Source organism: Amblyomma mixtum, chromosome 6, assembly GCF_055824585.1.
Source record: "Amblyomma mixtum isolate Tamu chromosome 6, ASM5582458v1, whole genome shotgun sequence".
NCBI classification, from domain to species: Eukaryota; Metazoa; Arthropoda; class Arachnida; order Ixodida; family Ixodidae; genus Amblyomma; species Amblyomma mixtum.
Genome location: NC_143017.1, coordinates 131,829,780 through 131,846,218, shown reverse-complemented (window position 1 = coordinate 131,846,218; position 16,439 = coordinate 131,829,780). Strand labels below are relative to the sequence as shown.

The 16,439-nt window shown below is 44.3% G+C and overlaps 1 protein-coding gene across 3 annotated transcripts in view; it reads right to left on the bottom strand.

Moving 5' to 3' along the window:
• LOC149340420 (uncharacterized) overlaps window positions 1-13,885 on the bottom strand; it is a 66,844-nt gene extending 52,959 nt beyond the window's left edge. For all 3 annotated transcript variants that reach the window (XM_089549189.1, XM_089549190.1, XM_089549191.1), the window contains exons 1-4: window positions 13,741-13,885; window positions 9,123-9,209; window positions 8,867-8,953; window positions 8,610-8,696 (exon numbers count right to left, since the gene is read on the bottom strand). In XM_089549189.1, coding sequence (XP_089405315.1) covers window positions 8,610-8,696; window positions 8,867-8,953; window positions 9,123-9,209; window positions 13,741-13,843 — 364 coding nt within the window. In that variant the 5' untranslated portion in view covers window positions 13,844-13,885. The remainder of the gene's footprint in view (window positions 1-8,609; window positions 8,697-8,866; window positions 8,954-9,122; window positions 9,210-13,740) is intronic.
• Window positions 13,886-16,439: the final 2,554 nt, after the last annotated feature.

Sequence of the window (16,439 nt, the reverse complement as noted above, 5' to 3'; positions counted from 1 at the left end):
AGTACCTTGACTGTATTAATAGCGCCTCCTTCTCATCTTTCAGGGGATTGCACCTACAACACTAGCGCCTGAAAAGGGTGCTAGTTTGAAGTGCCATACGTGTGTTAGCTGTATTGTTTTCGTTCTTGTCTGTTCCTAGTATGCCGAGGCCTCTACTGTATTCTGCTAGAACATTAGAAACAAAAGGTGGGACACCCATGCACTCAACTTAATTAAGCACTTCAACAACATAAGTACTACTTTGTCCACAACGGTAAGTGCCTTGCAAGAGCCTGCAGGCCGGATGATTGTGAAGGTACACAATTTGATTAAGGTTTTGCAAGGACTTACAGTGCGGTCTATACTTAAGCTCTGCCATGCACCAAATCAACATATATCCAACTCACTCAGCTCTGAACGGACACAGTGCAGGCAGGCCCCTTTAGCCATCATTGAAAGGTGTCCCATACTGCTTAGCTGTGAGTGGTCAATAAGCAAAGCTTGCTAACCATTAATGGGGCTGTGCATGCAATTTATGGGAGGCACAATCTAGGAGATTTATTGCAAAGCACTGATTGTTGAGGAACATCTTGACTGTAATAATAGTGTGAACAGTTCTGGGGAAAATTACTTGAAATATCTTTTGTTGTGTTTTATGTCTAAGGCCTGAACATTAAAATAGTATTTACAACAAAATATTGGTATTATACATAGTTTAAACGTTATTCAGTGCTCATCACACAGCATATCACATTAATTGTTGTATTTTAGACATTTGAACATTTAGAAAGACATTTAAAACACTGCATTAGCCCAGTATTCGTTTTGAATTTTTGGCTAATAATTATGACTCAGCAATTATCGTTATTTATATATTTTCTTACATCACAATAAGTTCCAATGTAAAAAGGCACGGTACACCAACTGAGGTAATGTTCGATACTATCTGCGCTGCGTCTAGGCAGTAAGCGGTACACATGTGCATCATTTTACTACACCGTGCACCTTCACAGGACACTCGCACCAGCAAAAAAATATTGCTGGCGGTTTAGCATTGTGAAGTAAAAAATATTGTGCAAAAGCATAGTTTTTGCCGGTATACATCACCGCCACGAACCTGAGAGCGCGACTGAGGTGTGCACTGACCCAGGAAGCCAGTTACGGACGTCTTGAACTTTTACATCATCAATGCCAATTTACCAAGTGTCCGTTGGCGACCTATGCTCCAGTGCAGCATTTCTGCACCAATGTCAACGCCAACGCGTATTGCTCTAGTGCTGCGTTTAGGCCACAGCGTTGTCCACGCCAAAGCGTGAAGCTCACATCTCTCTGTCACTACCGGCGCATACACTTTGAAGAGAAAGGAAAAAAAGGAGTAAAGTTGTCCTCTAGCGTACACCCTTCAAAAAAAAAAAAATGCGCTACAGGAAAGCTTGCTTCCTTTTTACTCCAAAATAGGTGTATTCCTATTTAGATCATAGCTCAAGGCGTGAACATGAGTGTGATAGTAGTGTTAGATGATTAAGAAGACAATGTGCTATGCGCAGAGCGAGAGTGTGCTGCAGTTTAACACAAGGCGTGTTCGGCTGCGGCGATAGCTTAGTCTCCGCTGTACAGGGACCTATTCATTGCTTCTAGAAACATGATGTCTCCTATGTCTGAATTCAACTGCTCGCGTTTCACATTTGTGAGGCACTCCATTGAAAATCGCGCTGTCAGAAATCTACAAGCACTAACGACTTCCCTCAAATACCAGCTAACACAGCATCTGAGACAGTCTTTAAAAGAAACGGTTATGTCTGAAAGAGCAGAAATGAGGCGCAGCTGCAGGAATGTTCGAAGAAGAGGGTAACGTTGGTCTCTAAAAAACAAAACGCATTTGTTTCCCAATCAGGCGAGGTAGCGCCAGGCCTCCACCAGCTAAAGACCAGACTGTCATGACTTGTTCTCTCAAAGGCTGATTGCCAAACAAACGTCACAAACATTCGATAAATTTTCTTTGCCTTCATCATCAACCTGACTACGCCCACGGCAGGGCAAAGGCCTCTCCCATGTTTCTACAATTAACCCTGTCCTTTGCCAGCGGCGGCCACTGCATACCCTCAAACTTGTTAACCTCATCCGTCCACTTAACTTTCTGCCACCCCATGCTGCTCTTGCCTTCTCTTGCAATCCACTCTGTTACCCTTAAGGACCAGCGGTTATTTTGCCTTCGCATTACATGCCCTGCCAAAGCCCATTTCTTCCTCTTGATTTCAACTAGGATGTCATTAACCCACGTTTGTTCCGTCACCCCACTCTGCTCGCTTCCGGTCTCTCAAAGTTACATCAATAATTTTTCTTTGCATAGCTCTCTGCATTGTCCTTAGCTTAAGGTGAACCCTCTTTGCTAATCTCCACGTTTCTGCCCCATAGGTGAATACCGGTAAGATAGAGATGTTGTAGACTTTTTTCTTGAGGGATAGTGGTAAACTGCCATTCAGGATCTGAGGGAACCTGCCATACACGCTCAACCCCATTCTTCTTGTAGTTATTTCTCTCTCATGATCCGGATCAGCGCCCACTACGTGCCTTAAGTAGACGTATTCCTTTCGCTCGATTGGAAAACATATCTTGCAGGGTGTACCACAATTTTAAAAATAAGAACACATTGCATATTAGCAGCTGAGCAAATATCGTCATATCTCCACCTGCCCACTCATTCGCCTGCGCTTGCAGTTCCCTGGTCCTCGTGTTTCAGTACGGGGAATTATTCTCATACTGAGCTGAGAGAATTCCAAGGTAAGTGCAGGGAATGCAGGACAACGACGTCTTCGCAAAATTCAGGAGGGTAGCTTCAGTCGCGATGCCAGAGCCCAACAAATTTATCTCGATTAATGCGACTAGCAACCACTTCACAAAACCTTTGTGCGAGTCTCACTGCATTGCTAAGGCTGTCCGCATCGACACAAGAAAAACATCCAAGTTATCAGCGTAGCCTAAAATTTTGATTTCGCATGATTCTAGTGCAAAACCTTGTACGTTATAGCTGGAAATCATTTTCGCACAGAGCGGTACATGCATAGCCCAAATAAAGGGGGGGAGACGGGGCATCCCTGCCTCACTGACGAGCGGACTGGGATACTTCCAGGTCAGTTCTTGTTAATAATTAACCACGCAGTTCATTCCTTATAAGCCATGCGAACACCTTTTAAATTGCGTCTCAAACGCCTATGTGTTGAAGAATCAAGAAAAGGTTACCATAGGAAACATTATCGACTGCTTGCTCCAGGTCTATCTGCACCACGGCCACTTGTCGAAAATCAGCATTACAACATTCGAGAATCTTACGCGCAACGTGGACATTAGTAATAATACTCCAGCCTGTGATGCCGCAAGTTTGATGCGGAACCACGATGTCGGAAATCACGCACTGCAGTCATCTCACCATGACTTTCATGAAAATCTTGTAATCTGTGTTTGTAAGTGTAATCGGCCTGTAGCCGGATGAAGCTTTATGTTTAGCGGGGTTGACAGTCTTCGGGATGAGCACTGTGTGCGCCCGGCCAAAGGAGGGGGCAGAAAACCAGTCGAGAAATATTCGGGGAATAGGCTCTCCAGAATGATTGCTATGTTATCTTTAAAAGTTCTGTCAACTTCTTCAATAAGCCCATCGGGGCCAGGTGAATCGCCCATTTTGATTTTCTATTACTGCCTCTATTTCAGACGCACGCACTTCCCCTGAGAGCCGGTCTTTTTCATCAGATAATTTTGGAAACAATTATTTTCGTTTGACTTCTTCATATCAACAAAGTGCTTATGATAATCTGTAGAGGCCTGCTTAATGAATGGCGGCCCGCTTTCGACACACGCACGCACGCACGCACACGCACACACACGCACACGCACACACACACACACACACACACACACACACACACACACACACACACACACACACACACACACACACACACACACACACACACACACACACACACACACACACACACACACACACACCACACACACACACACACACGCACGCACGCACGCGCACGCACGCACGCACGCACATACATACGTACGCACGCAAGAGAATTTACTTTTTTTTTGCTTTGGTAGGCCTAGTTACTTAGAAAATACCTCACTTGAGAGAATCGTTTCGCCATTGGGGGGAACCTTGTTCCATTCGCATAGAGTGTTGGGAAAAAAGGACATTTTAAATCACTGAGCCTTACAAGCCATTTTTCTAAGCTTACTTGCATGGTCCAGCCCTAGTGAAAGGTAATCAGGCTTGTAAAAATACCTTAGCGTTCCATCTGAAATTGCTGCAAAACTGTACACCTGAAATTCAATGTGCTTCGATAAGTTCTACAGGTTGGCCCCAGTAACATAATTATTGGTTTATCTGAATTTATTTTTTTCTGAAGCGAAATAATATCGCTTTCTTTTTGCACGTATTGTGTCTGAGGAGAATGACGGCAACCGCGCACACAGTTTAGCAAGTATTTCGTTACATTTTAGGATTATAAAGTTTAGGTCACTGCTGGAAGTCAGAAAGGCACCTTCATCAGCGTGAATGAAAAGTTTAACTGTTTGGTCAGTTTCTACTATATCGTTAATATTCATGCTAAGAAGGAGAGGACGCAATATACTTCCCTGTGGCGCGCTACAGCCAAGGGGCAACCAGGAATATTGCTTCCAACCTAGGGACGCGTACTGTCTTTGGTTACTTAGGTATGATTCAAGCACCATTTGAGATTCTCTACGAATGCCGTATGAACATTGCTTGTCAAGGAGAATTTCACGGTTTTTGCACTCGAAGGCCTTACTAAAGTGAATAAAAACAGCGAGCGTAAATTTAATGCTGTCAATGTTTTCAATTATTCCCTCTTTTAATGTCAACGATGTTTATTCTGTTGATAACATTTTACGAAATCCAAACTGCGCGCCACTGAAAACATCATTTTTTTTTAACGATTTTGGTAATCCGGAAATAACTGAGTCTTTAAAGTGTTTTCGAAAATACAGCTAGCACTGAGATCGGCCGAATGTCCATCATCAGTTTTTTGTCACCGCTTTTAAAATTGCTGAGCATCTGTCTACTTTCATAGCATCGTGAAATATATGTGTTGCAGTGGCCAAATTCAGTCTGTGAATGATCACTGAAGTAGTATGTACAAAAATATATTCAAGTTATCGAAGTCGAGGGCTCTGCTATTTCTAATATTCATTCATGAACTGAAAAATATAGACAGTTTGTTTCCACCAATTGTTTCTACAGATTTAATGCGTACAGCACAAGCCTCATCTTCTTGGGCATTTTTATTCTTGCAGCTCCGCGTTCGAAGGTACTCTGATCTCGCTTCATGCAACAGGGCGCTCAATTCCTTTCTACTGTAGAACGATTCCTCGGTGGTTTGGCTTCTTTCATTTTTCTGTACAATTCCAGAGCAGGCTTTTTTTTTTAATTGGATTAATCCTACCCTCTCCCTCTAGCTTCTTTACCCTGCATTTAAAGCTGTGGAGGGGAAACGCGTAAGCGTTCGTGCGCTATGCGATGTCAGTGTACGTTAAAGATACCCAGGTAGTCGAAATTATTCCGGAGCGCTCCACTGCGCCTGCCTTTTCTTTCTTTCTTCTTTCACTCTCACCTTCCACCCTTCACTGCGAGATTGAGGTGTCCATCAAGAAGCGGGACAGTTAGGGCTTCATTTGTTCTCCACAAAGACCAATAATTAATTTAAATAATTTATATCCCCGTTCTGATTTTTTGTATAACTACTGGTTAGTGTTCTACTTCTTTTCCGCCACTTTGAATTAATGCTCTTTCTGTTATAGCTCTTTATCACTCTAACTACGCGTCACTTTTGTTTTAGTTTTGTCAGGCGTTTTTCGGAGAGTAATTTACTTTTTTCCTTCCCGCGCTTCAAATGACGCTCAGCCATCTGCCCCTCTGTTGTCTCATTTGTGGTTTCGTCCTTATAGCACGGGGGTGCGCCCCTCAGTCAAGCCAGTCATAGGCTTTTTGGGTGTACCCCTAACATCCCTGATGTTGAAATAAAGGCATTTGTATTTGTATTTGTGTTTGTATTTGTATGACACCTAATGCTAGCCTGGAAACAGCGGTGACTGAGCTGTCTGGTTTATGTCTAGGCTCGACTAACCTTCTGCTGGCAATGAGGCGTCACCTTTTGGCCAAAGGTTGAAACAGCATTATGCTTGCGTTTTTTTAGGGACGAGAGATGGCGCTACATAGAGACGAAGCGCAGGTGAAAGTGATTTTAGTATTCTTCTGCTAGCTGCATGTACAAATGTTACTGACGATTTGTGTGTCCTCTTATTTGCTGGCGATCCCAGAACACAGCCAACGCCCTGAGAACGTCCTTAAATGGTCAGAACGTCCTCAGCCCAATCAGGCCATTCTGAGTACCTTTTGACCCCGTAGATGGCTAAATGTCCTCAGGGGTATGTCTTCAATTTGTACTTTGCTAGACGACTGGAGGATGAAAATTCTTCAAATGTCCTACAATCACCCTGTGGCAGAATAATGCTGTTACATTCAGCTGAGATCAAACCGGTTTATCTCTAACACTCTGCTTTCATTAATTGAACACTGCGGATTTATTAAATGGTATGCGTGTATGCCAATAGTCGGTTAATGAAGGAAACTATTGCGATCCAATACGTTTTATGCTTTGGGAAGATATCTTAATGTATTCTTGCTTTCACGTCTGGTCTTATGTAGCGGATGCTTCTGAAGGGGTTGGACTGTTTGTATTGGGCCAGAGAGAGCTATAGCTCACTCTGGCCTTGGACGTCGTATACCTGTTCTGTGCCTTGTTTTGCTTATTCTGGTTTGCTGCTCTTACATTAGCTTTGAATACGGAATCCTAGGAAAGGCTCTTGATACAAATCCTGAAGTAGTCCTGAAAACGTGTCCGAACATGATCCTCAAGACATCCTGAGTAGCAGACGAACCTCTAGCCCCTAGCATGCCCAAGGCTTGCCAAGTGGCAGGTAATAGTTCGGCCGTGGTGCGACGCCACTAGAGATGTTAATGGAGTGGTGATATTATTCTGTGATAGAACAGTTCTAGGACATTTAAGGAATTTTTATTCTCGAGTTGTCCATCATACTGCAAGCCAAGGACATCTTCATAAGGACATAACAATGCACTCAAAACGTACTCAGAAAGTCCTTTTCGGCATGAGAACGTCTACCTAGAAAATGACTTAACCGAACATGAAAATGGCTGACGTAACCGAACATGAGTCGAACTGGCCAGAACATGATGAAAACTGTACGAGCAAATCTTAAACTAGCATCTATAACGGCTGCAAACATAGCCTCGGATAGGAGGGGTTTGTGCAGGCCCCAGGGGGAGCCGATCAGCACAGTGAATGCATTACTTGCGCAACCGCAGAGAATCGGGTTTTTGGCCATGCCGAATACGCATTTCTCGGAATAGCAAAGGGGAGCAGCCTTCTTCGTTGTGACATCGCCAGTGGTGCTCGTGAAATAGGTTGCCTCAGAGGGTGCGCACGTAAGGTTCGCCAAAAGAAATAACCCTACCGACGCTGAATAGCATGTGGAATACGAGAAAAACTGGGCAGGAAAAAAGAATGAGCAACGAGACTCGTACATTGTGTGGCGTTTTCCTCTCTTGCCGTGGTCATGTGAGGTTTCTAAAGAACCTGGCATCCTTTTATGCGGTGAAATTTATTGCACATGCTCGTGCAATGCGTGATATGCATCGAATGCTCGGCTATTCTTGTATTCAAATTCGTTCCTGAAAATATCAACTTTTTTATGTTGTATAAAGCTTGCAACCTAGGTCAATGACCTTCACATCCCTTCAATGTTCACACGTTGGGAGTTTAGATGCATAACAGAAGGTTAAAGGGACACTGAGGAGAAATTGAAGTTGGCTTGTATGGACAGAATACCAGCTCCTGATTACAAAAACGCCACTCATACCGACAACAAAGCTCCTATAACGTAGAAAAGAGCAAGAACCAAAATACAGGTATCGCCGCCACAGGCCAAACTCGCAAGTACAAGCGTGATGACGTCATAGGACAAAAAAATGCTGTTCTAGCAACACTAGGACACGATGACCCCGATTTACTGAGGCGCAGCCAATGCCACGGCCACCTGGAATCTCCTTGACGTCACCAGATGGCGCTACGTACCCGGCAGCTACGCGCGCGCCTGCAGCATCGGATCCAATCAGCGCCGGCTCACCAGCGGTAGGCGGGCTGCCGGTATTCGGCTAGCGGTTACAAGGTAAACGTTTTGCTATAGGTGTCTATTTGCGAGAACTTCGTTGACGACTTCGAGAACGGGATCCATTGTAATTCTGGCAAAATGCCGGTGCAAGCGTAAACAAAGCGACGGTAGCGACGGCCGCAATAGCTGATAGATGCGTTCAACGTGTGGCCGGCGGTAGCTTTCTTTTCAGCTGCTGCTAGGCTGCTCTTCTGACTGGCAGAAATCACGGAGTCGGCGTTACGTCATGTGCACGTCATAAATCCTTTCAACAGTATTTAGTTCTGATCACATTGGAATTTTTGCATGTCACTACGACAATATATGCCAGATGCTACATTTCGCTGCTGCATAGTGTTTCGCGCTGCCAATCTTACCTCTGCATGCTGGTTTGTCGTTTTCAAATATGCATTTTTGGTCTGGCTTGCAGTTTGCGACCTGCTTTTCCTTTGCCGAGCATTGATCTGTTGAAAAGGACGAAAAAAAAATCAGTTGGCTTGTATTTATAATGAGATACAAATCCTTGGAAGAGCAATTAGTTCCAATCACATTGGAATTTTTGCGTTTCACTACGATAATATATGCCAGATGGTACATTTCACTGCTGCATAGTGTTTCGCGCTGCCAATCTTACCTCTGCATGCTGGTTTGTCGTTTTTAAATATGCATTTTTGGTCTGGCTTGCAGTTTGCGACCTGCTTATCCTCTGCCGAGCATTGATCTGTTGAAAAGGACGAAAAAAAATCAATTGGCTTGTATTTATAATGAGATACAAATCCTTGCAAGAGCAATTAGTTCCAATCACATTGGAATTTTTGCGTTTCACTACGATAATATATGCCAGATGGTACATTTCACTGCTGCATAGTGTTTCGCGCTGCCAATCTTACCTCTGCATGTTGGTCTGTCATTTTCAAATATGCATTTTTGGTCTGGCTTGCAGTTTGCGGCCTGCTTATCCTCTGCCGAGCATTGATCTGTTGAAAAGGACGAAAAAAAATCAGTTGGCGTGTACTTATAATGAGATACAAATCCTTGCAAGAGCAATTAGTTCCAATCACATTGGAATTTTTGCGTTTCACTACGATAATATATGCCAGATGGTACATTTCGCTGCTGTATAGTGTTTCGCGCTGCCAATCTTACCTCTGCATGCTGGTTTGTCGTTTTCAAATATGCATTTTTGGTACCAACGAGTATTCCACGATCGGCGGCTGTGGTGTGTGTGTGAGAGAGCGAGAAGGAAATTGAGCGGCTATAGTAATTAGCTTCGAGGAAACTAAGGAAATATGCCCTGTTGCGTTAATTGCCGACCTTTTTTTTTTGACACTACTCTCGTTTTCAAGCAAACAATACATGTGCGATGCAAGAAGTATGCAGTAAAGAAAACAGGCTGGCCATAGCGGCGTCTGACAGTTCTCATCGCCTGGCGTCTTCCACGTAGCTGGCCCAAAATGTTCGAGGCAAGTTCTTCAAGCAAATTACACAGCAGTGAAGGCTCTTACATACCTCCGTCGTTATATTAGGTTGCGTGTAGGGCTGATTCGACACCCACCTCAAGTGTGGCTTTCTATTGGTGCAATGTGATTCAGAAGCGTCCGCTGCGTTCCTTCCTTAGCCACTTGTTGGAGGTTCGTGCTGTGTGTAGCGTTGGTATGGGGGCAACACAAGGGTATGCATATTTCTACTGCCCCAGTAAAATACATAACGACACCGTGTGTCGTGAAGATATGAAAAATGACGCAGATTTCTTTACTTTCGTTAGTTCGAATCCGAGTTGTCATTATATTAACGATCAATGAGAATATTATTTACAATCTGGCTTGCGGGAGCTCCTTGGAAGATTGGATGTTAATGCTCACATGCAAGTCGCATGTTCGCGCGGCACTGTGATATGCATTTGCCGACTAGAGCGTACCTAAACATACACTTGGCCTTCAGAAGAAGGCTGCACGCGTTCGTGGCCGAAGACTCCAATCGCATCCCCGATTCCATTGATAGCGTACAGCGCCGTCGGGAGGTTGGATTCGAACCAAATGGTTGCAAACTCAAGTACAGGCTTTCTTTTAGAAGCCACCGCCACGCGGTCGAACGGCCGCGATTCTAACAGCAGTCACACAGTTCCTTCCGGTTTGCTTATTGGACATGTGCAACAATTATCAGGAAAAATTAGAAGCAACCGGTATATAGGAGAGAAGCAGCCTGCTCGCTTTGGGACATAATTCCATAATTGGTAGCCTAAGAAGGACAGCAAATCTGTCATTCCTAATTACTGAGTGAGGAAATAACAGGTTCTGATTCGCGGAATGGCACTCGAGCATAACTGAAACTGAACACTTCCTTGGTAAAAAAAATTTTTCTTTCTGGCGGACACTGCGCAACTACTTATAGTTTACATAAAAAACTTCAGCAACAACACCTATTCGGTCACACTCTTTCTGTCATCCGACAGTAGCAGCCTTACACTACTCGGCCTTAGGTTAAATTCATTTTTTCAAGATGGTATTCACTAAAGATGGTTATGTAGGTGCACAAACGGGCTGTGTACAGATCAACGAATACGTAGGAGCGGACACATTGCCTTGTAACCAGGCTAGTGCTGGAGTATTTGACCGTGTGCTGAAAATGTCGTGTTTGGGTGCTGTTCTTCGTTGTTCAAAAAAGGCAAACCTTGAAGAACAGAAAACTGAATGCCACTTCTATGAGTTTCCGCTGGCAAAGAGCTATTCGAGGAGTAGGGTCTTGACAAACTGTGTCTTCGTCTCTCAAAACGGCTTCGAATTTGGGTCGTTTCCAAAAACTTCTATTGTTAAAACTTTGGCGAGCGTGGGAACAAAAGCTTGAGCGTGCTCTGAGGGTTCACCGCATTCAGCTGCTTGAGAAGATCACCAAAAGGCCTAATATCTGAGAATATGCACCTCGTTGTCTCTTGTATTAGTTGTTGTAAAACATCTTTCGCCTACCAGTTAGCGGCACTGGCTGAGAGTTTTCGCGAATTCCTGGTAATATACGGGACGATGGCACGTGCAAAATGCAGATGGACACACCTCAAGGGCAGCCTGCGCGTGATGTGGGGTGCCCTGACGTCTTTGGCATGCCTCCTAGTCCGACCAACACGCCTATGCCTGGGAAATGTAGCCTTTGAAGTTGGCGCTGTAAAACTAAATTTCAGTATGCAAAAGGCAGAGCAGAGCCGTCGCTCGCTCATCTATACTATTTGCTGTGTCGCCGTCCGCGATTGCTGAAAACCCTAGCTCGGTGTACTTCATGCCCATTGCTTCTGTGGTCACGGGGCGCTGGCACCTCCTGATACGCGTTGGCGGGGTAACGGCTTACAGATCTCGCTCGCTGCTTTCTATGATGGACCAAGAATAATCATCGTCCGGACCAAAACTGGTGTCGAGAGGATGCATCCACGGCAAACACGTCATCGAGCTGACCGAGCACTGTCCTCATCTACAACGTTTCCGCGTTCGGTTAGAACACTTCGACGCTATATCTTTTGTTCGCTTTATTAAGAGGAGGGGGGAAAACAGAATAAAATAATGGTCTTTTACGTGTACTGTCAGGTGTATGCGCCCGCATGTAATTTCTTATAACGTTATTTCTTTTCTCTGCACCCACCGAGTATGTTGGATAACTGCATAACGGTCGGCCTTTATTTACATAGACGACCAGCCGCAGAGGCTCAGTCGATTTGGCTTCATGCCACTGATCGAAGAATGGTGAGATTTAAACTCGACCATGACAGCAGCTTCATATTGGAGGCGATATGGAAAAACGCACGTGTGCTAGGAACGTCAGCGCAGGTTAACTTACCACAGATGATATAAGCCATACGACGACCTCCACCTAAAGTATGATCTAAGTTGCTACTGCAGTTCCGTTTTCGCAACATGTACACTCACGGGAGGGCATTGTTTCGTAAAACGCATCTTAATTTTTTCTAGGTGCTCGCACGGCGTGAGCAAGATATCCCTGTGAGTGCGCTTCACCGCAATCTATCCCAGAACAGTGCTTTGCCGATTAGAGAATGTAAATTTCTTTTTACTCCTGAAGTAACGGAGCGATTTTGTTAATATTTCGTGTGGAACGAGGATGCGATATGTTTTTTCGTATTTTATTAAAACTGGCCGAGTGCGATTCTCCACTTCAGAGAGAACAGTTATAACAAGGGGCGCCCTTTGCAGATATCTAGCCCTTCGGAGCAAGCGAGCGATAAACGAGAGATTTCTGGGCATAATCTGCAAATTGCACGCAGAGCGACGTTGCAGGCAGCGCAACGTCGATTCGCTTGGTTCGCTAAAGAAAGCGGGGGGCGGAAACTGAGATAAATTTTCGAATTTGAAATTCCTCTAAGCTACTTCAGCATCCCCGCCGCCATTTCGTCGTGATAGCCCAGCGGGATGGCAGTGTGTCCGCCTTGAGGGAGGCCGCAAGAAGTCGTGACAGCCAGTAGATCCAGAGAAAGTTGTTTATTTTCCGCGGCTCATCTTTGCAAAGGACCATAAAGTTGAAAGTCTCTAGCTTTGCAGGAAACGTAAATTACGAGAACATCCCCCAAATTAAATAGAACAGAGTAGAGCTGGCCCCATCTTTTGTTGAAAAATCGTTTGCTCAGTCTTTCGTTTGTTGGGGCAAGCTTTACACTGAGTCGCTTAGAAGTGAGACGTAAACACAGGACCGAAGAGTGAATGGAGTAGTGCTATGGAAATTTGACCAAAGATGAATGAGATGATAACATTGATTGTTGTTCCAAATAAATTTTCTGAGGAAGACGTATGAGCCTGTCATGCTCCTGTTTGTTCATCGAGTTTGTCAAAGCATGCTCGTGTCATTTCATGCAAGTGGCTTACGGTTACGTTGTAATGCGTCCTTTCGTTTGTTGCAATGCTATTTAGAAAATAGGAGCTCACAATTTAGCGCCATAGAGAAGCAGGTAATGTGGCATAACATTTTTTTTTATAAAATCTCATTTAGCACTCAACACTCCACTATTCACTCGTACCGATTCGAAGGCAGCATTCATTACGACTTGACTGAGGTCATTATTCAGCACCTCGACATTCCACTTTACCTAGCTTATCGAATTATTAACACCAACATATACCCATCGCGCAACATCTTTTGAAAAACCTCTAACGCTAGCTATGCCATATGGAATTATCTATATAATTATATCAATTTTAAGCATAATTGTGCAGTCCGCTGGGGCACACCGTTTAATTCGAGGCTCTTCGGGCAACACACAGCCTATTTGCTTTACTAACTACACATTTGCTATACAAGCATACTTATGATCCGTTTGGACCTCGTATTAACAACTGGTCTCAACGCCTTTCCAAATGATTTTCTTTCTTGCACATTCGCCTTAGCCTTTCGTGGTACCACAGGCGTTCATCGTCACCTTTGTGATCTGCTAGGTAATTATTCTTGCAGTGCATTGAACGAAGTGACAAGACTGCAGTGGCAATATCATTCTAAATAAAAATGAATAATTCAACTTACCCCATGTCGAACCCCATGGAGGCGCAGTTCTGCCCCAGCAGTTTTCCGTCACCACAAGCACAATGAGCGCGCAGAAACCCGTGGTGCGTAAAATTCGCCCCATCGCATTAAGCTCATATATTAAGTAAGTGGCTGCTCTTTGCGATGCCGGTTTATATCTGAATCAGAAAAGCTGTTCTGCTGACGTCTATCTACCACGTGATTAACTCAGCAGCAATTGTTTTCTTATCACTGCGCGCGCACTTATCGTAGGATATAATACATTATCTCCTCACATCGTTGCGATACCTGTTTTAGTCGCATCAGACAGGTCGTTTGAGAACAAAGTCGTAGAGAAGATAATGGAGTAAATGGAGACGAGAAGTCCCCACTTCGAACATCGGGTTTTCTGAGAGCGAACTTTTATTTCATCATTATCACCATCGTCCTGACTGCCCCCACTGCAGGGCAGAGGCCTCTCTAATGAACCTTGTCCTTTGCCAGTCCTCTCCCGTGTCTCTCCAATTAACCCTCTCTTTTGGCTGCTGCGGCCACCGTATCCCCGCAAACTTCTTAATCTCATCCACCCGCTTAACTTTCTGCCGCCCCCTGCTTCGCTTCCCTTCTCTTGGAATCCACTCCGTTATCCATAAGGACCAGCGGTTGTCTTCCCTTCGCATTACGTTTACTGCCAAAGCGCACTTCTTCCTCTTGATTTCGACTAGGATGTCATTAACATGTGTTTTTTTTCCTCATACACTTTGCTCCCTTCCCGTCTCATAATGTTACACCTATCATTTTTCTGTCCACAGATAGCTGGGCTGTCCTTAACCTAAGGTGAACCCTTTCCGTTAGCCTCCAAGTTTCTGCCCCGTAGCTGAGTACCACTAAGGTACAGCTGTTGTATACTTTTATCTTGAGGGAGAGAGAGAGAAAGAGACTTTCTTTTGAGGGATATTGGTAATCTACCATTCATGACATGGAGAAAGCTCCACCTCCATGATATGTGCTCCACCTCATTCTTATTCTTGGAGTTATTTCCATCTCATGGTGCGGATCAGCGGGCACTACCTGTCCTAAATACACCTATTTCATTACCACTACCAGCACCACGTCGCCACTTGACAACTTATGTTCCTTGTGAAACTGTTGAGCATTACTTTGCTTTGGTTTTGTCCATGTTGATTTTAAGACCTACTGTTCTGCTCTCTCTGTCTAATTTATTTATCATGCTTTGTAGGCCATCTCCTGAGTGACTTAGCAAGCCAATATTATCAGGCAATGTCATCCATGTCACCTTTTATTTACGCTACTGTTTGGCTTCTCGCACCACATGCGGTATTCACGTCGTGAATGCTTAGACTAACTTAACGCTTCGTTCAGCACCCTGAAGAGCTCTCCAACACAATTAACCATCTAAAGTAAATGAAACGTTCAGTATAAATCAACATTTTAATGCATTCACCTATTTTTGATGGTTTGATAGTCTAATAACTGTTAATTCATGCTATGCGCCCATGACCAGTGCTCAAAAATCGTCAAATTTGGAGGCCCTCGGCAAGCTCACGGCCATTAATTCAGACCGCATTGTCATTTATCCTCTTTATATATGTATGTATACCACAGCCGCGCATTTTTTTTATTTGGTCATACTGTTAACTATCAAATGAGGGTCGTTACAGGGAGGGAACAAAAACAAATACATTTCATAAGCACTTGAATGAGCAATCATGAGTCAGAGTTCAAAATTTGTACACCATTTCTCAAAAATCTATCAACACCTAGCTCAAATTGTTGCACGTTCGTACTCTCCACAGCATCACTTGGCAATTTGTTCCACATTTCAATTACATCAGGGAAGAAGGAATACCGGTACACATCCGTACGCGTGTTAATAGGCTGTAGTACCCTGCTGTGGTTTTTTCGGGAACCACGTTTTAGAGGCGCTTTCACATAATGTTCTTTATTTATTTTTAATGTCCCTTGCATTATCTGGAAAAAAAGTTTGGAAAAAAGTTTGAGTCTATTTTTTTGTTCTTCTAATTTCCAGCGTTTCCAATTCACACTGCTGCATCATCTTTGTAACCGAGTCAGTACGGCGATACTTGGAACATATAAAACGTGCTGAAATCCGCTGTATTCTTTCTACCTTCTTTTTTAATTTCATTTCTCAACTACTCCATGCGCAAGTAAAACTGGGGACTGTAAAGTACTTTGCTGAAAAATGTTTTCTGTACAAGTTTTGCAGCCAACGAGGTTCTTTCCTGCCACACGACATAAAAAAAAACAAGAATTTACGTAGAGAAGCCTAAACTCTTTTCTTCTTAATGGTCTACGGCTGCTCGTAAATATTGTCACGACCAGTGGAGCCGTGAAGGTAGACGTCGGGGAGAACCCAAGACCGGGAGCCTTCTTTTTAATTATCGAGCCAGCTTCCACGACACAGAACAGCCACGAGAGCCCACCGCCGCTTCGTCGTCGTCTTCGACTCAGCGCGGAGGCCGCGCGGCGCGTTAGGCGCGTGGCATTATTCCCCCCCGCGAAAGCAAACATCGTCTCGATGTGGAATGGGATATGTACAGTGAGGGGAGGACTGGGGGTGAGGTGAACTATACAGTGCGCGCTAGATGACATGCAGGGGAGTCAAGTTCACACGTGGGGTAAGGGGAAAAGGTACGAAACAGCGTGAACACAGCGCTCAGTCACGCGAAAAGTACGGC